This window comes from Pristiophorus japonicus, chromosome 3, assembly GCF_044704955.1.
Source record: "Pristiophorus japonicus isolate sPriJap1 chromosome 3, sPriJap1.hap1, whole genome shotgun sequence".
Classification (NCBI taxonomy): Eukaryota; Metazoa; Chordata; class Chondrichthyes; family Pristiophoridae; genus Pristiophorus; species Pristiophorus japonicus.
Window position 1 is genome coordinate 269,091,504 of NC_091979.1, and position 19,606 is coordinate 269,111,109.

General features: G+C 43.7%; 1 protein-coding gene across 4 annotated transcripts in view; it reads left to right on the forward strand.

The window, feature by feature from the left end:
• Positions 1-6,387: 6,387 nt before the first annotated feature.
• Positions 6,388-19,606, forward strand: part of LOC139260279 (transforming acidic coiled-coil-containing protein 2-like) — a 179,204-nt gene continuing 165,985 nt past the window's right edge. For 3 of the 4 annotated variants that reach the window (XM_070876688.1, XM_070876689.1, XM_070876690.1), the window contains exons 1-2: positions 6,388-6,496; positions 8,961-9,086. In XM_070876688.1, the coding sequence (XP_070732789.1) occupies positions 6,477-6,496; positions 8,961-9,086 (146 nt within the window). In that variant the 5' untranslated portion in view covers positions 6,388-6,476. The remainder of the gene's footprint in view (positions 6,497-8,960; positions 9,087-19,606) is intronic. The other variant, XM_070876691.1, reaches the window with a different exon arrangement.

A 19,606-nucleotide genomic window follows, 5' to 3' on the forward strand; every position in this document is an offset into this window, starting at 1 on the left:
TGTCTTACTGCAATTATATAGGACCCTGGTGCGACCACACCTGGTGTATTGTGTATAGTTTTGGTCTCCTTACTAAAGGAAGGGTATACTTGCCATAGAGGGAGTGCAACGAAGGTTCACCAGACTAATTCCTGGGATGGGGGGGGATTGTCCTACGAGAAGAGATTGAGTAGATTAGGCCTATATTCGCGAGAGTTTAGAAGAATGAAAGGTGATCTCATTGAAACATACAAATTCTTGCAGGGCTTCACAGGTTAGGGAGGATGTTTCCCCGGCTGAGGAGTCGAGAACCAGGGATCACGGTTTCAGAATAAGGGGTCGGCCATTTAGTACCGAGATGAGGAGAAATTTCTTCACTCAGAGTGGTGAATCTTTGGAATTTTCTACCCCAGAGGGCTGTGGATACTCAGTGTTTGAGTATATTCAAGACAGAAATCGATAGATTTTTGAATATTAAGGGAATCAAGGGATATGGGGACAGTGCAGGAAAGTGGAGTTGAGCTAGAAGATTAGCCATGATCTTACTGAATGGCGGAGCAGGCTCGAGGGGCTAAATGGCCTACTCTGCTCCTAATTCTTATGCTCTTATAACATGGCATTATCTTTGGTTTGTCAACTCTGGTTGGACCTATTCCACATGACATTTGGTCACAGGACATTCAATGCAGACTGCAAATGATGATGCTTTCATTTAATGGATTGATATCTGCTTTGCTGAGGGTGCCATTGACTGCCATTGAAGGCTATAATCTTAACATTTTACAGTGGCAGTCAAGGGGGCTGAAATTGCCTCTCCCGATGAGGCCACTGGCCAGGGGGCGGCGCGCAATAAGAACATAAGAAATAGGAGCAGGAGTAGACCATACGGCCCCTCGAGCCTGCTCCGCCATTTAATACGATCATGGCTGATCCGATCATGGACTCAGGTCCACTTCCCTGCCCGCTCCCCATAACGCTTTATTCCCTTATTGGTTAAAAAACTGTCTATTTCTGTCTTAAATTTATTCAATGTCCCAGCTTCCACAGCTCTCTGAGGCAGCAAATTCCACAGATTTACAACCCTCTGAGAGAAGAAATTTCTCCTCTTGTCTGTTTTAAATGGGCGGCCCATTATTCTAAGATTATGCCCCCTAGTTCTAGTCTCCCTCATCAGTGGAAACATCCTCTCTGTATCCACCTTGTCAAGCCCCCTCAAAATCTTAAATGTTTTGATAAGATCACCTCTCATTCTTCTGAATTCCAATGAGTAGAGGCCCAACCTACTCAACCTTTCCTCATAAATCAAGCCCTTATCTCCGAAATCAACTGAGTGAATCTTCTCTGAACTGCCTCCAAAGCAAGTATATCCTTTCGTAAATATGGAAACCAAAACTGCAGTATTCCAGGTGTGGCCTCATCAATACCCTGTATAACTGTAGCAAGACTTCCCTGCTTTTGTACTCCATCCCCTTTGCAATAAAGGCCAATATTACATTGGCCTTCCTGATCACTTGCTGTACCTGCATACTAACCTTTTGTGTTTCATGCACAAGTACTCCCAGGTCCTGCTGTACTGCAGCACTTTCTGTTCACACTTTCCAACATTTTACTCCATCTGCCAAATTTTTGCCCACTCACTTCATTTGTCTATGTCCTTTTGCAGATTTTTTGTGTCCTCCTCACACACTACTTTTCCTCCAATCTTTGTATCGTCAGCAAACTTGGCCTTATTACACTCTGTCCCTTCTTCCAAGTTGTTTATACAGATTGTAAATAGTTGGGGTTCCAGCATTGATCCCTGCGGCACCTCACTAGTTACTGATTGCCAATCCGAGAATGAACCATTTATCCAGCCAAAAATTGCTGGTCACGGGAATGGGGGAAGGAAGGACCTTGAGACAATCACTATCACTAGGGGGATAGTGCTGGACAGGCTAATGGATCTTAAGGTAGACAAGTCGCCTGGTCCTGATGAAATGCATCCCAGGGTATTAAAAGAGATGGCAGAAGTTATAGGAGATGCATTCGTTATAATCTACCAAAATTCTCTAGACTCTGGGGAGGTACCAGCGGATTGGAAAGCAGCTAATGTAGCGCCTCTGTTTAAAAAAGGGGGAAGACAAAAGGCAGGTAACTATAGGCCGGTTAGTTTAACATCTGTAGTGGGGAAAATGCTTGAAGCTATCATTAAGGAAGAAATAGCGGGACATCTAGAGAGGAATAGTGCAATCAAGCAGACGCAACATGGATTCATGAAGGGGAAATCATGTTTAACGAATTTACTGGAATTCTTTGAGGATATAACGAGCATGGTGGATAGAGGTGTACCGATGGATGTGGTGTATTTAGATTTCTAAAAGGCATTCAATAAGGTGCCACACAAAAGGTTACTGCAGAAGATAAAAGTACGCGGAGTCAGAGGAAATGTATTAGCATGGATCGAGAATTGGCTGGCTAACAGAAAGCAGAGAGTCGGGATAAATGGGTCCTTTTCGGGTTGGAAATCGGTGGTTAGTGGTGCGCCACAGGGATCGGTGCTGGGACCACAACTGTTTACAATATACATAGATGACCTGGAAGAGGGAACAGAGTGTAGTGTAACAAAATTTGCAGATGGCACAAAGATTAGTGGGAAAGCGGGTTGTGTAGAGGACACAGAGAGGCTGCAAAGAGATTTAGATAGGTTAAGCGAATGGGCTAAGGTTTGGCAGATGGAATACAATGTCGGAAAATGTGAGGTCATCCACCTTGGGGGAAAAAAAAACAGTAAAAGGGAATATTATTTGAATGGGGAGAAATTACAACATGCTGCGGTGCAGAGGGACCTGGGGGTCCTTGTGCATGAATCCCAAAAAGTTAGTTTGCAGGTGCAGCAGGTAATCAGGAAGGCGAATGGAATGTTGGCCTTCATTGCGAGAGGGATGGAGTACAAAAGCAGGGAGGTCCTGCTGCAACTGTACAGGGTATTGGTGAGGCCGCACCTGGAGTACTGCATGCAGTTTTGGTCACCTTACTTAAGGAAGGATATACTAGCTTTGGAAGGGGTACAGAGACGGTTCACTAGGCTGATTCCGGAGATGAGGGGGTTACCTTATGATGATAGATTGAGTAGATTGGGTCTTTACTCGTTGGAGTTCAGAAGGATGAGGGGTGATCTTATAGAAACATTTAAAATAATGAAAGGGATAGACAAGATAGAGGCAGAGAGGTTGTTTCCACTGGTCGGGGAGACTAGAACTAGGGGGCACAGCCTCAAAATACGGGGAAGCCAATTTAAAAGCGAGTTGAGAAGGAATTTCTTCTCCCAGAGGGTTGTGAATCTGTGGAATTCTCTGCCCAGGGAAGCAGTTGAGGCTAGCTCATTGAATGTATTCAAATCACAGATAGATAGATTTTTAACCAATAAGGGAATTAAGGGTTATGGGGAGCGAGCGGGTAAGTGGAGCTGAGTCCACGGCGAGATCAGCCATGATCTTGGTGAGTGGCGGTGCAGGCTCGAGGGGCTAGATAGCCTACTCTTGTTCCTAATTCTTATGTTCTTATGTTCTCTGTTTTCTGTTAGTTAGCTAATCCTCTATCCATGCTAATATATCACCCCCAGCCCGTGAACTTTTATCTTGAGCAGTAACCTTTTATGTGGCACCTTGTCAAATGCCTTCTGGAAGTTCAAATATATCACATCTACTGGTTACCATTTATCCACCCTGTTCGTTACATCCTTCTTGGGTGACAGGCCACTAGTCCTGCTGAAACCCTCGCTGGCGACCCAGTGGACCGAACTTAAAAGTATGCAGAGCTCGCAGTGGCTCTCCCCTATAACTGAAGAGGAGAGACGTTGTGACGAGTCAGCGCAATGTGGCACATCCGCGTCGTGCTATCATCATCAGCAAGGAGCTGATTACTGGTCGGGGCGGCGCACCCGCTGCAAGCCACTTCTGCCCCTCAGCCGCCACGACTTCCGCCCTGAGCCAAAAAAAATTCAAAGTGACGAATATGGACGGCATCTCCACCGCATGGGTTGCGATGGAGAAAACTTTAAAAAACGGAGAATGCGCTCCGTTTCGGGCGGAGGGCAATTTCTACCCCAAGGTGCACAGTCACAAACCACACTTAGAAATTACTTATCTCCCGTGTTGCCAGCATCAGCGCCCAAGAGATCGATCTGCAATTGCAGGAGACTCCCGAACAATCTGGGACTGTTGGCAACACTACATTATCTGCTTATGCTGAGAATCCACATATCCCTTAGAAACATGTAATATGGAAAGTATACCTTGCATTTTTGCTCAGAATACAGGATTTAATTCTAAACATGTTACTTGCATTATTTTTTTTACAAGTAATCCAACCACTGATATAGGAATAATTAGATATTTTTGCATAGTATTTAAATTACATTTTGTGCACAAACTACAGATATGTAGTGACGTTAAACACGAAGAAAGTAAAATGACAAATTAGTTAAGAATCAAACACATTTTCAACTGGAAAGAAGTGAACATCATTCACAAGAAAGGGTTAAGTGCTGAGGCCTAAAGTGAGACATTTTAATTGCATAGTCTAATCTAATGTGACAACTGTTCTAAAATACTTCAAATCTTTCTCGTTCCAGCTACGATCTCATATCTGCATATGTCTGCAGTGAGACTGGAACATGTCGGCAGCCCTGTTAGAGACTGGTGACTAATCACAATGCACTCATTACAAAAAAAACAGGAACGTGTTTTTCAGTGTTGCATATTGGAACACACCTATGCTAACATAACAATTGGACACCATAATGATTAAAGCTACATCGATGAATATTTCAAACTCTTGTTTATACTTTTGCACATTCCTGTTTGCTGCTGCACAGTGTGACCTAGGAGCTTTAAGACTCACACATGAACCTTATTAGCAAACCGCATAATACACTATTTAGAGTGTTTGCTAATCATTATAGAGCTGTCTAGGGATTTATGGCCTCACCCATAATGTTGAACAACGATAACTCCTCAGATGACATCATCACAATTTTTTAATCCTGGCTTGCTATCTAATCATTATTTGATTTTTTTTTTAAAACTCAATTAATTAGCTTTTTTACCCTGCAACTTGTAAAGACCGAGTGTATGTACACTCGAACTGTGGTGTTGGTGTGAAGCGGATTTACCTCACAGCAATGCTGCAGTTATAGTACAAACGCAGACTGCATTTGAACTATAACTGCAGCATTGGCTCGACCCAACACCAGAACAAAGTGGAATGGGATTCCCTGGACGAGAGAGTCTGACGTCTCTTCATTCCAGAGTCAGCTCAAAGCCTCAACGCCATTAATTTTACAGACAGAAGATATTGCGGGGTCCGCGGACCTCTGCAGCAAATTCCCAACATCCTCTCCTGGCTCACGAACCTCCGCAACAGGAGTGCAAAAGACAGAAATCTATCCCACAGTGCAGTGCTGCAGGTTCAGACCCCCATGCTGCTGAGATCCTCATCCCAGTCATTGCAGGGATATTTGGGTTGAAGCAGTGAATTTTATTCACAGGGAAGAAAGGAAAACCAGAAGGAGAATCACACTTGGGCTTCTTTTTTGACTTAGTGGCAGTTGGGTCGGAGCAGCATTGCTGCAGGCCTGGGTGGAACCTGTCCCGAGTTGGTGCATGGCCCGAGAAGAACATGGAGAAAGATTTACCTTGGGGTACTCAGACCCCACTCATTTTTGCACAACTTATTTCTACTGACCAGTCCATCTCTGCCGGTATTGTCACTATATTTAATAGATAATTCTGAAAAAAACATGAACCGCAATGAACTGGCAAACATTCTTTGCATGTCAATAGCAAACACACATTGTCGATTCCATATTACAACTCCCTCCTATGAATTGTAAGTATAGTGGAAAAATTAGCCTGGATTTTCTTTTGTCAAATCACCTGCTCTAGGGCAGTCCCAGAATGGCGCAGCACAGAAAATTTGGTGGGGATGCCTACTACTGAATCCTTGCCCCTAAATCGTCCAAACAAAATCCCCCACCCCCCCACCAGAAGGGATGCCGCCCATTGACTATCCCACCAAATTTAAATGACACTGAGGTGATGGGGCTTGGCAAACCGTCTGTTTTCTCTGTCTTCCTGCTGCAGTACAGTTTTTGCTTCATTTTGAGGTTCTGATGCGAATGCTGTGCTGCAGCACCACAGGTTTTTCCTGTCTGGCGGGCTCCATTAATCTCCACCTATATATAATTGATTCCACCACAAAATACTTCAGTTCATTTAGCTTAGTTAAGTATTAGTGTGTCACGGATACGTTGACTCTTCTGGGTGTTGTCTGCTGGGGTTGCTGTTTATCAGCAGCCTCTTCCTGTCCACACATTTTTACACATATCTATGACATGACAAAGCATCAGTGTGTGGGCGGTTAATTGCCGAACAACCAGCCTTTGGAGCCAGTTTTCAGGCATTGAAAACCTATTTTTTATTTCAATTGTTCCCATTTCTGTGCTGGTCAGCGGGAGCATGAAGGAAACAGGCACCAGGTAAGTAAAGGGTTTAACCATTTTGAAAGGTTGCGAAAAGATAAGTCAGCCAGAAAACAAGTAAAATTAAAAGAGAATAACTGGGCACACAAACAGAAATAGTGTTGAAAATTTACTTTTTTAATTAACTTGTATTTCGACTGATTTTATTTCTTTAGAGTTGATGTCACAGTGATAAGCCACTCGTAACTGTAACCAAAATGTATTTCACTGTCACAGTACTTGAGCTTAAAATAAAAGTTTGCTCCAAAAGACAGATATTTCCTCGACTGAGCAACAGTCTAAGTGTTAATACAGACAAAATACAAGTTCCAAATGTCCATGGGCCTTCCAGTGCACTACCACTGTACATTGGGCAGGAACATGGCTGAAGACTGGCAAATTAGGCTGGAACTTGGATAATCAATGTCTAGTCCTTTGCTGCGAATGTCCATGGGATCATTTTGAGGCAAAACCTCTGTCTACCCTAAATTTTGTTCCCTGCATCAGGGGGTTCATGGCTGGACAGAAAGGACTTGTAGGCTAGGGGTTTCCTTGGAACCAGCCTGGGATCCGATGGACATTTAGCACACGAGATGAAAGGTGGTATACCAATCTCCCGGCCATTGGAAGACAGTTCTAACTGGTGTTCTAGGCTTTTTGGCCTGAACCTTCAAAGTAACTTTGAAGATTCTGCCAGCAGATTGCTGGGTATTTGAAACTTTTTCCCAGTGCCAGGGCTGTTGAGGTTGCCACGAGTGCTGCCCTGGACTGCTTCTCCCGTGCCCCTGCTGTGACCATAGCCCTGGCACCCACAATGACACAGGAAGATCTAAAATAGGGAAGCTCCCCCACTCTGTGGATACTTTGACAAGGCCAGTGGTAGAGGGCTCCAGTAGACGGATCCCAGCACTCACACCAGGATCGTATTTCTGTACTTCATTGGCTATCAAGTGCTTTGAGACATCCGCTGGTCATGAAAGGTGCTATATAAATGCAAGTCTTTCTTTCTTTATGGCGAAAACGTGTTTGCTTCACATCATCTCAGATGCCATTTTATCGAGCATCACATTTTGACGATATTTTCCACTGTGCTTTATGTATACATAGAAGATGGCAGACCCAGCAGGGATGCTGTACCTAAGGTGTCCACTGCACCATTCAGTAACATCTTTGGTGAGACATCAGCCATGACCATGGTAATATGTAGCGGAGTATAATACCGCTTTGTCACAAAATGTTTCAACAAAATTATAATTTACGATGGCTCAGTAAAATGTTTATCTCAGTGGGTGAGATTTCACCAACAGATTTTGTGATGTTTCTTCTTTGTTTGCAACTGTGCTCTTCCTCTAACCTCAGGAAAAACTTACCTCTATATTTTAATACGCCTATGTTCTTGACATCCAAACAAAATTCCGACAAAAGCTCTTTTAAAAACTAATCCAAGCAAGCTCATTCCAATCGTGCTTTGTGCTGTTGAATAGAATAATGCATTGATTATATTATTACAGTAAATACAAAGTGAGCCAGGTTTGATTGTAGACCCAATTATAATTACAGTTAATAAAATGGATTTTAGAATATATTAATCTCTGTCGCTAGCATTTAAAGGATTTTCAAAATTGGGCCAATAATAGGTTGATCTCTACCTGCAGTTGGCTGAGAAGGATAAGGTCAGGATTTCTTTTCCCGTGTAAAATTTTACTGTTACTAGGTAACTGTACTGTTAATTCCTTCAGTTGGAAGCCAAGCGACAGCTGATGAAATTCATTACAGTTGAGGTCAGTCATTTTGAGTATGTGGTAACCATACAACTTGAACCTTAAAGTTGGAACTCTTCATTCTGATTTTAACATTCTTTGGGGCCAAGAAGCGGCGAGGGCCCAGGGGCAGTACGGCCCAGCCCCACACTACGGTATGTGTGCGCACTAGGTCCATGCAGCAGAGCTGGTCTCCAGTCGTCTTGCCACCGGACCACGACCAGGCTCTGTCAAGCCTGTGTGATGGCTGGTGTACAACGGCCACTGCACGTTAAAAAAATCCACGCACAGGCATCTTCAGGATGTAGTTCGGGATCTGGAATATTAGGTCCTTCATTGAAACACCTGTGAACTCCTTTTTTGGCGTGGAAGAAAGTCATCCTCGCTTCGAAGGACTGCCTATGATGATGATGATTAACATTCTTACCACCATCATGAACCAATTTTCCTTTCTGCTTTTCAGTTTCAAACTGTTGCTCTTACAAGGTTTAAGGTTCCTGAAACCCAGCCTTTAGTTAAACCCACCACTTGTCCTTTTTCCCCCAGCCTTTATTTAAACTCAGTAGAAGTCCTCTCCACTTTCAATCAATCCATCTATTGGAGATTTCCCGGCTGAAATGGTTCGAGGCTGGATATTTGTTCACAAGGTTCAACATATTTTATCTCGATTGCATCACTTTAATAGCGACTTTATTGTTTTATTGTCATTTCTGTGTTACCAGTACTTCTGTGCCTTGTGACGTCAAAGATACGGGCTGTTCTACTCTGCGATCGGATCTTCCACTGCCGCCTTCTCTCCAGAAGGATGCTATATTTCTCCAGGATGATGCTGAACAGTCTGTTTTAAGGTACTGCACATTTATGTGTAAAGGTACAATCTTACTATTTTTGAAAAAGCATCTTATTCATCTATATTTACATCAGTAGCTTGGCTGAATATGTGCGACATTTTTCAAAGCTCTCAGCTGGATGGTTGCTTGATGTAAAACACATTACTGTTAGACAAATAGCTACTTCCTTTCAGTCAGGTGACAGATGGCTTTCCATTCACTTCCACCCAAAAGACTGTGAGCACTTTTCACTACAAACAAACTTCGAGCCCTTCTAGGCGAATTGATACAGTGACACTGCGATGCTTCCAGCTTCCAGCGACAATTTGAAGAAGCGCTGTTATGAATTAAGGGTGAAATCAAAACCAAATTGAACACCCCGTGTCATCAGAATTTGGCCACTTTGGATTAATTAACGGTTAATCTAATTTGGATCATTGCTTTTATTTTGGCTTGCTCTTTAAATCAAGGGCAATATACATGGGCAGGGTTATTTTTCTTTTTTAGTCGCTGAGCAGCTGCAATCAGTCACTGCAACACAAGAAACAAAAGGTCAGTCTTTTTCTTGTATATTTATAATTTATGCTTGCCATCTAGTATATGTAGATTCCTGACAGTCAAAAATGGTGTTTAATTCCCAAAACAGTTGGAAAATTTGTCTCCATTTTTCCTTTTAGTTTGTATTCGGGGAATTAGAGGGCTTCCGAAAGTAATTCCAACTTTAATTCCAAACTTTTGCTTCTAATATAAACAGTTGGACGCTGGTAAAGATTGCATCAAGCATACGAATGTGGTTATGATAAAAGCCATATATAGCATAAAGACCAGAAATACAAGAGAGATGAGTTAATCCTGAGCTGTGCAGAGTTTATTCCGTTGGCTGTATTTTCAGGACTGAAAGACTGATAATACACATTACGTTGTCAGTCCGGAAGCCTTTTACTACAGATGCCATCATACCAAGGGAATGCCTTGTGTTTTTAAATGCCTTGTTATTCACTGCTGCATTCCAAAATTAACTTTAGTGGGAACAGCTGCCAGACAGTTTATTGGGGAGTTTCTCTAACTTGAATAACTGTTGCAAGTCTGACTGTGATGTTGTAGCTCTGCTCAAACTTCTTCAGCTAGATAACGGGCACAGTGTGTCCTTACAGATTACAGGAAGAATCACCCGCGACACATTCCAATGGATTTTTGGCAGCAACTTGCCACTCATCCAAATTAACAATGTATCCTGTTTGGTAATGTTAGAGCATACGGTAGGGCGCTGAGCACCTCAAGACTTGTCAACGAGAGCATGCAGAAACCAAGCGCAGACAGTGGAAGGAGCGTGTGGCAAACCAGGCTCCCCGATCACCCTTTCCTTCAACCACTGTCTGCCCCACCTCATCGGACTGAACAGCCACCTGAGAACTCACTTTGAGTGGAAGCAAGTCTTCCTCGATTTCGATGTACTGCCTATGATGATGATGGTAATGTACTGCAGGTACTTTAGAATAAGTCAAAGGAAGTCAGAAAACAGCCGGAATATTTTTTTCAATTAGCTTTACAAGGCAATACGTTGCAGTGCACCACAACCAGCGTACACAAAAGCAGCATTCTGACACGAGACACAAAGAAGGCCTTGATTCACAGAGTAGGAGCTTGATCTTATTGTGGATGAAGGTGAGTGCAGCCATAAGTAACAATTCCCCCAGCCACGAGGGCTGACATGAGGTTACTGAGCAGTTAGATGCAGTTTCTGGATCAGAGGCATCTGGATGGATGTCAAGGAGCAAGTGACGGAAAGAAAACAGCCAAGGAGAAGATCATATTCAAGTTAATCTGAAGCAGACATCTGCTGAGGTCACAGTGTCTGCGTTCTTATCTGTCACGTGCTTGGAGGGTGCGGGTAGCTATGATGTGGGTGGGGGTACGACTGACTCTGGTAAGTGACTATCTGTAGTGTACAAAATATTCACAAAATGAGTATTGTTAGATCTCTTAATTTCCAATGAAATACGAACTCCGATTGTAGTTTTAATGTCACTTTATTTCTTGGCAGACAGCAACAAGCTCTTGGCTTTAAGCCAGGTCTTTGTCCTTCTGAGACCACATGGTCAAAATGGCTGTACTTATACCTGAATCAATTTACAGAAAAGAACTCGCCTTCTTTGACCTTATTGGCTCAATTAATAGTCTTTTAACCTTTTAATTGGCTCGCTACCCAAAGTCCTAAAATGTCAAGTTGATTAATTACTTAATGCAACATGCTGAACTGCATGCAGCAGTCTTGACTTGGGGGTCTGTGAATTTTCAGAGTCTGTCTAAATGCAGCCTGTTTGAATTCTCTATCACTCCCCCCTTTGATTCTTTCACAAACTGAATCATAAAACATCAGGTATCACTGGTTAAACATTCTACAAAATAATTTCATACATGTTAATAGAGTTTCCTTCTAAAATTTGTTGATGTGTTTCGTCACATGTCCGGACTAGTAGCTTCCACACAAATTTACACCAATCCGAGTTCCATCGTGGCCACAATGGAAGTCTGGTTTTAGTAGGTTAATTAGCCTTATTCCAATTTAATCCAAATCAATATCTTAGTTCAACCAGTAAACAACCTTCCCTTAAGCATGACATACCCCTGTGCCACGTACAGACGGTCTGCTGGGACCTGCAAGATGTCTCACATGCGGGACAGCAGCTACAGCCGCCTGGTCGCAACAACATTTAATCAACATAAACAAACAATATAAAAATAAAACACTTACAACAAATAGAATTAAACCTTCCACCAATGAAGTTCCTATTGAACCTAGCCATTCAGTGGCTCCACTCCACAAAGTGAATGATGGGGGTTGCTTAAGTTTTTCTACCTCCTTTTGGATATGCTCCGCTAAGTGGGCAATTTCTTCAGAGCTATCTGGGATATATGTGCAACACTCAGTTCCGAGTAGGGTGCAAGTACCTCCCTTTTCAGCCAGGATGTAATCAAGGGCCAATCTATTCTGTAGGGTTACTGTGCGGATTGCTACTATTTCTGCATTGATTTTAACTAGGGCCTCTGAGGTATCATTGGCTACCCGTTCCACAACGGATGCCATGTTAATGGATTCCCTTGCCAGTCTGGCGGTCCCATACCTGGGGATCAGAATGGCAAAGAACCTCTCTGTTCCTGTGATAGCTCTCTTAGGACGGTGTAAATGTTCCGACAGTGACTTTATATGATACATATAAGGCATAATGTAGGCTAAATAGCAAGATCCCATCCAATTCTGGGGCAGCCAAGGGTAGGCCTTGTGGCCACACACCCAATAGGTGGCATTATAGGCAATGAAGGTTAGTTGTTTCTTTGTCAGCAACACTCCGGGGCCTGTCCAGGCTTTTCCATCTGTTTTATTCAGAATCCCCGTTACGTTAAGAATTCCCACATCGGCCCAGTTTGGACGGTTCCGTGGTTTGATTATATTATAATTCCGGGAGCAGTTACTATACCCCATATTTTGGCCTCCTTTGATGTTTCTAATCAGACAGACCGATTTCCCCCGGTATTCCTATTCCTGTTGTATTCGTGATAACAAAAAATGGGGGCCGTTTGGAATTATTGTAGCACGGTTGGTATCCCCCTTCAAAGGTAGTCAGATTGTAACCTGCTGACTTCCATTTCCGTGCCCAGTTTTCCGTATCCTGAAACGCATTGCTGTTTTGTTTTGATTAATTATCCACTCAGCCATTTCCGAGATATTCAAGGGAACTGGCCTCAAGAGAATTCCTCCCTTTGAGTGAATAGGAATATGCGCACACACCCAACACCTAGAAATGTTACCTTGTTTGGCATAAATGTATGACATATATAAAAAGGTAATTCCCTTGCTACCCTACTATTTCCCTTTGGTGCAGAGGGTCGGCTAGTAAGAAGTAGGCATATGCCTAGAATACCTACAGTCAGTAATACAGTAAATTTATACATTTTCGCAAAAAGTTATTGTCCTTATTAGATTTCAGCTTCAGTTACGGGTGCTCGTTTAACGTGTGATGCGTGGATCCAGGCTTTTTTTTCTTGGACTTTAACAGCTGCCTGGGTGGTCAATAACACTTGATACGGTTCCTCCCACTTGGCACCCAAAGGTTCTTTATGCAACTTTTTCACATACACCCAGACTCCCGGGATGATGTGGTGTCCTTCTTCGGGTGGATTACCCCAAGCTTCCGATACCTGTCGGGAAACAGAACTAATAGCATTGGTTAAGTTCTGACAGTATGATAACAAAGTGTCACTCATTAAGTGAACATCAGCTTTCCGTAACTCGATAGTTCCTGACAGCGACATGGGTCTTCCTGTTATAATTTCAAATGGGCTTAGACCTGTAGTTCTGTTCGGGGTTGCTCTAATACTACATAGCACTATTGGTAGTGCCTGGGGCCATGGTATTCCTTCTTGGTGATATTTGGCAAGCCGTTGTTTCAGAGTTCGATTCATTTGCTCTACTTGTCCTGATGATTGTGGATGATAAGGACAGTGTAAATCCCACGTAATGTTCAGTAACCTACAGACTTCTTGGCAGACAGCACCTGTGAAGTGTGTTCCCTGATCTGAGTCAATGCTACTCGGGACCTTTGCAGTGTGATTGGCTGTGGCTCTTTTAGTTGGGACAGCTTCTACCCATCTAGAGAATCTGTCGACCATGACAAGAATGTTAGTGTATCCTTGGCATGAAGGAAGAGATGTATAATCAACCTGCAGATGCTGGAATGGTCCGACAGGGGCAGGAGGCCTCAGTTGGGGCATTACCGTGATGGGTCCAGAATTATTTTTCTGGCAGACCACACAGCGGTCTGTTACCAGCTGGGCATGTTTTTTAAATCCCCGACCCCACCAGCTTTTCTGGAACCGTGCCGTCATCTGTTGTGAGGCCAAGTGTCCCCACGAGTGGATCTGTTGGGCTAAAAAAGGCATAAGTGCTTGTGGCGCGACTGGCTTGTCGGTAACTCTTTGTCTCCAGACACCATCTTCACATAGCTTAATCCCTGCCTCAATCCATGTCCATTTTTCCTCTCGGGAGCACTCGCCTTGCATTGTTTGAAGGTCTCGTGTCAGAGTCCTGAGTGCTTTCAATCTGCACATCTGTGTTGATTCTTCTGGAGGAACGCCCTGTGAGGCGGCATCTTTAGCTGCCTGGTCGGCTAGGGCATTTCCATGTGCTTCCGTGGTATTTTCCTTGGTATGGGCCTTACACTTCAGGATGGACACTTCCTGAGGTAATTGTATGGCCTCTAGTAAGTCTCGGACTTCTTTTCCATTTCGGATAGGTGTAGCAGCAGCAGTGAGGAATCCTCTTTTACGCCATAACAGACCAAAGTCGTGAGCGACTCCAAAAGCATAACGCGAATCTGTGTAGACATTAGCTGTCTGTCCTTCTGCTATTCGACATGCTTCTGACAGGGCCCGTAACTCGGCCTGTTGTGCTGACGTTCCTGAGGGTAAACATTCTTTTGCCACTACCTCATATAAGGTTGTAACTGCCCATCCTGCTTTTCTAGTACCATTGTCAACAAAGGAGGAACCATCTGTAAACAGGATGAGGTCTGGGTTGTGCAGAGGCTCCTCTGCTGCTTAGGCTGCTTCTTCTGTTTCTTTTAAAATCTCCACGCAGTCATGCTCTTCACATTCTCCCCCCTCTTGCTCCCTCGATTCTGACATCGGGAGCATAGTTGCGGGATTAACCGGGCTGGCCCGGACAATATGGAGATTAGGAGCTTCCAAAACTGCTGTCCAGCGGGTCCATCTAGCTGCCGTCACCTGAGACATTCTAGTCATAGACAGCAAAGCATGTACGGTGTGGGGACACTTGACAATCAGCTTTTGGTCGAGGACTAGACCCGCAGTGGTCATTACCGCTCGACATGTAGCTTCCATGGCCCTTAGGCAACTTCCCCATCCGAGGGCTACCGCATCCAGTTTTGCCGAATAATAGCCAATAGGTCTTTGCCGATCCCCATGTTCTTGTGTCAGTATAGCTGTCATATATCCTTCTTTCTCATGGATAAACAGGGTAAATGACTTACCACTGTCGGGGATTCCCAGAGCTGGTGCCGAACACAAAGCCTTTTTCAAACTCAGGAAGGCCTCTTGCTGTTCCTTAGTGAGGGTGATGGCTTCTTTAGAGGCACGTTTCCCCTTTAAAATATCATTCAATAGCTGAGCAAGCTGTGTGAAGGAGTCAATCCAATTTCTGTTAAAGTTACACAATCCCAAAAAAGACCTTCGTTCCTGAATAGTGGTGGGGTTTTTAGCAGCCCGCATGGCTGCAGTTCTATCCTGGGTAAGTTCTCTCTTTCCTTGTGAAATCTTTTGTCCCAGGTATACAACCTCTTCTTGGGATATTTGTGCTTTGTCGATGCTGGCTTTATGTCCTTTCAGTCGAAGGTGGTCCAGCAAAGCTCGTAAATCTTGTTCATGCTGTTCCTCCATGTTTGAAGCTAGCAAGATATCGTCTACATATTGGATGACAGGGGAGGTAATTCTCGCAAATGGCTTTGTCAAGCCATGTGGAATACCGTAGGGCTGTTGTGGAAACCCTGCGGTAACCGGGTCCAAGTATACTGTTGTCCTTGGACCGTGAAAGCAAACCACTGTCGAACCTCCGGTGCCAGAGGCACCGACCAAAATCCGTTGGCCATATCTATAACCAAGAAATATTTATGTTCTGGTTTGAGGGCATTAAAAATGGTGGAGGGATCTGCGACCAAAGGAGCTTTTTGATCAATACACTGGTTAGCTTTCCTATAATCGACAGTCAAACGCCAAGTCTCATTAGATTTCTGTACCGGCCACATGGGGCTATTGGAGGAGCTATGCGTTTTAATAAGCACCCCCTGTTTCTCCAATTGCTGAATAACCGGTAAGATTCCCGCGATGGCAGTTGGACTGATGGGATACTGTTTAGTACATGGAGGCTTGGTCCCGGTAAATGACGCAGGCTCCATCTGGAGTAGGCCACAATCGTTCTTATCTTTAGCCCATATCGGGTGTTCCTTCAATTCTTCTTTCTTCAAAGTTCTAATTGACCATGTCACCTGACCATCCTTGAAATGCAACGATGAATCTATTTGGATTAGAACGTCCATTCCCAAAAGGGGTTGATCTACTGGGCCTATCCAGACTGGTGTGGTTAGTTCATGTGGACGCAGCCCTTTAAGTACCGGTGTTATCCTTTTAATTTCCATTTTATGGCCCCCAACTCCATAGGCTGTACGTGCCCTACCATCCAACGGCAAAAAGTCTCCATATTGTAGGGGTAAGCATGTTAATTCCGCCCCTGTGTCTAAAAGACAGTCCACATCCTTATCGCCCACCCTCACAGTTATATATAGCCCATCTCCCCTCTGTTGTATTAGTGCGAGGAGGGGGGCCAGGGTGGGCTCTAATCGTTTTTTGCTATCTCAAGTAACTCCTTCTGTTGTTGTATTGTCAGTCGCTTAAATGCTTCTATGAGGTCGTTATCTTGTGACAAGCCTGGTTTGTTGGCTGAATTGTATCCCTGGCTGCGTCCTCTTCCCCAGCCACGACCTTTCTGTTTTGCCCTGCGCGTCTTGGCCCAGTTACCTTCTTTCCCACAATAATGACATTTTCCGGGTAATTTTCCAAATGACTGTTTATTGGAATCCTGGGATTTCCATCCCATAGCCTGTACAGCTCAGACTTTAGCTCCCATATCCCGATCTAATTGGTTACATCGATCCACCAATGCTGCAAAGGTAGTTCCTCCACCTTCCCAGTCCGGTAACACTACCTTAAGCATTTTGGACAGTTCTGGCTTTAGACCTGCCACGAAAGCTGCTTTTAGGGGTCCAAACACTTGTTCATCCATTTCCTCATCCGTATTATTCATACCCGAATGTTCTAGCCACGTGCATCTAAACCGCTCGTCATACTCCAGGACCTCCTCTGTTCCTTTCTGTTGGCAGGCTGCAATTTTTCCCCAGTCTGTCTTAGCTGGACTGAAGGCTTGCAGCCAGTGTTTAATCGCCTCCCATCCTGCGTCTAATTCTTGCTCATCCTGCCCCAAAGCTTCTTCTACCTTGTCGTGCAATTTTCTTCCCTGTGTTTTTGGCACCATTATGGTCAAAATTTGCACTCCATCCCAGGGATGAAGTTGATATATATTTCTTAAGCGGTCCAATTGGTCCCACGTTTTCACTCCCCCTTTCTTTGGATCGGGCAATTCATTGGACCATTTATCAATTTTTTTGGGGTCTGCCGGATCATGAACTAAGTATTTTTCGTACACCCTTTTCCTCGTTTTTTTGGTTCCGCCCTCATCCGCAGTCTCTTCTGATTTGACTACAACTCGTCTTTTTTTAAACGGGGCAAAGCACACCCCTAATTCTTCATCCTCCGACCCTGTATCGTCGGAGGATTCAGAATCCGTATCTATTCCTCGGTCGTGTCTTCGGGTTTGCGCTTTTAATTTATCCAAACATGGGCACCCTGGGAATTGACCGATACATTTTCCTTTTCCTATTACTGTCTCTTGACCGAATGATTTTTTCCATTCTTTAATTTCACCTTTAAGATCTTTAACTTCCGCTTCCAGCTTTTCAAGTTCAAGTTTTTTCTGTCGCAGCTGTGCACAAACAGCTTGCAATTGATCCTTTGTACTGGTCAGTTCTCGATCATGTTGGGAACGCATTATAATTTCATTCCGCTTTCGGATCTGGCCCATAACCGCTAGGGACCATCTAGTTCGCTCTTTATTTTTCATACGGGTTGTTTTTCCCCAGACCCTTTTAATCTCGTCCAAGGACCATTGTCCTTTGGAGGTTCCATACTTTTGTTCGATCTTAATACAGGTTTTAGATAAGTTGAATTCTTGCTCTATGTATTCTTTCAACTGTTCGAGAATTAAATCTCGTGAAACCTCAGGTAGTGCTTGCCCACCTTTAACAGTTGTAGGCAATTCTTTGCTCTTATCTCCTGCTGCCATAATATTGATTTCTTTACTGGGGTCTCGAGTCGTCGGCTTTCTCGCCGATCAATAGGTCGGTGATTAATTAACTAACACACCGCCAAAGTTTAGATGTCTATGGGACCTCGAGCCGACTACCAACCGGAGGGTTCGCAAACTGGAGGCTTTCGGAATCGCGTAGAAGGAGAGGCGAATTTAGACTTTTGACCGAGGACTTTTATAAAGAGGATTCCTTACCTCAGTATGAAGGTCCGATGTCCAAACTTCAGTTTCTTTCCTCAGTGATCGTGTTCGTGACGCCAAAATTGTTAGATCTCTTAATTTCCAATGAAATACGAACTCCGATTGTAGTTTTAATGTCACTTTATTTCTTGGCAGACAGCAACAAGCTCTTGGCTTTAAGCCAGGTCTTTGTCCTTCTGAGACCACATGGTCAAAATGGCTGTACTTATACCTGGATCAATTTACAGAAAAGTACTCGCCTTCTTTGACCTTATTGGCTCAATTAATAGTCTTTTAACCTTTTAATTGGCTCGCTACCCAAAGTCCTAAAATGTCAAGTTGATTGATGACTTAATGCAACATGCTGAACTGCATGTAGCAGCCTTGACTTGGGTGTCTGTGAATTTTCACAGTCTGTCTAAATGCAGCCTGTTTGAATTCTCTATCAAGTATCAAAAATATATTTATTTCTGAACAATATATTTATGCGATATGCACATTAGAAATATGCAGCTTCTCATTTTTCTTCAATATATTCTGTAAGTAGCTTGCATTCTCTATCAAGCCTAGAATGTCCAGTTGAGATTCCAAGGGCATCATTTTCAGTGAAGTCACTCTGAAGATCCACTAGCACGAGCCCCAAACAGCATTGGTAAATGGATTATTCTCGTCAATAGCACCAGCATCAGCTCAAGCACTCTCTGGTATGAGCAACGCACTGCTGCTGAAGAAAGTGTCACTGTCAGAAGAGGAACCATTTGTTGCTTTTCTTCCCAAACTCACAGAAAATGAGACTGCTCGCAGAACAAAGAAGGTTCGGGAAGGAAGTCCATTATTTAATGTGGAAATCGGCATTAGAGACCGCCAATTCTCCGTGCAGCAAAACATGGAGAAACTGGACTCACACCTTGCACAGTTATCCACTGAGCCGTTCTTTGGTTAGCATCATGACATCGGTGTTGTCAAATGTAAGCTTAACATCCTTTGGAGTGACAGCGGGATTCTGGGTGTTCTCTATTGAGATGACCAAAGGCTTCAGTGTCCCTGAGGTAGAAACAGCAGTTAGTGGCACTGTACAATCTGGATCTCAGTCTCTCACTGGGAAATTGGACATGTCTAACGCTAGCCCTCAAACATTTCCAAATTGAAACACACAAGAGTTAGAAAGACAGCCAATTGAGCACACATGGGGAAGGAGAGCACAATCAGAAATAAATCAAGTAAAATTCAACTGACGCATCCCTTTTTGTGAAATAAACATACTTGACTTAATATTGTTGCGATTGTCATTGATTTGAACCAATTAATATCCAGTATAGTTAAGGAACATCATGGGGGTGAAATTGCCCTGCGCCCCGATTGG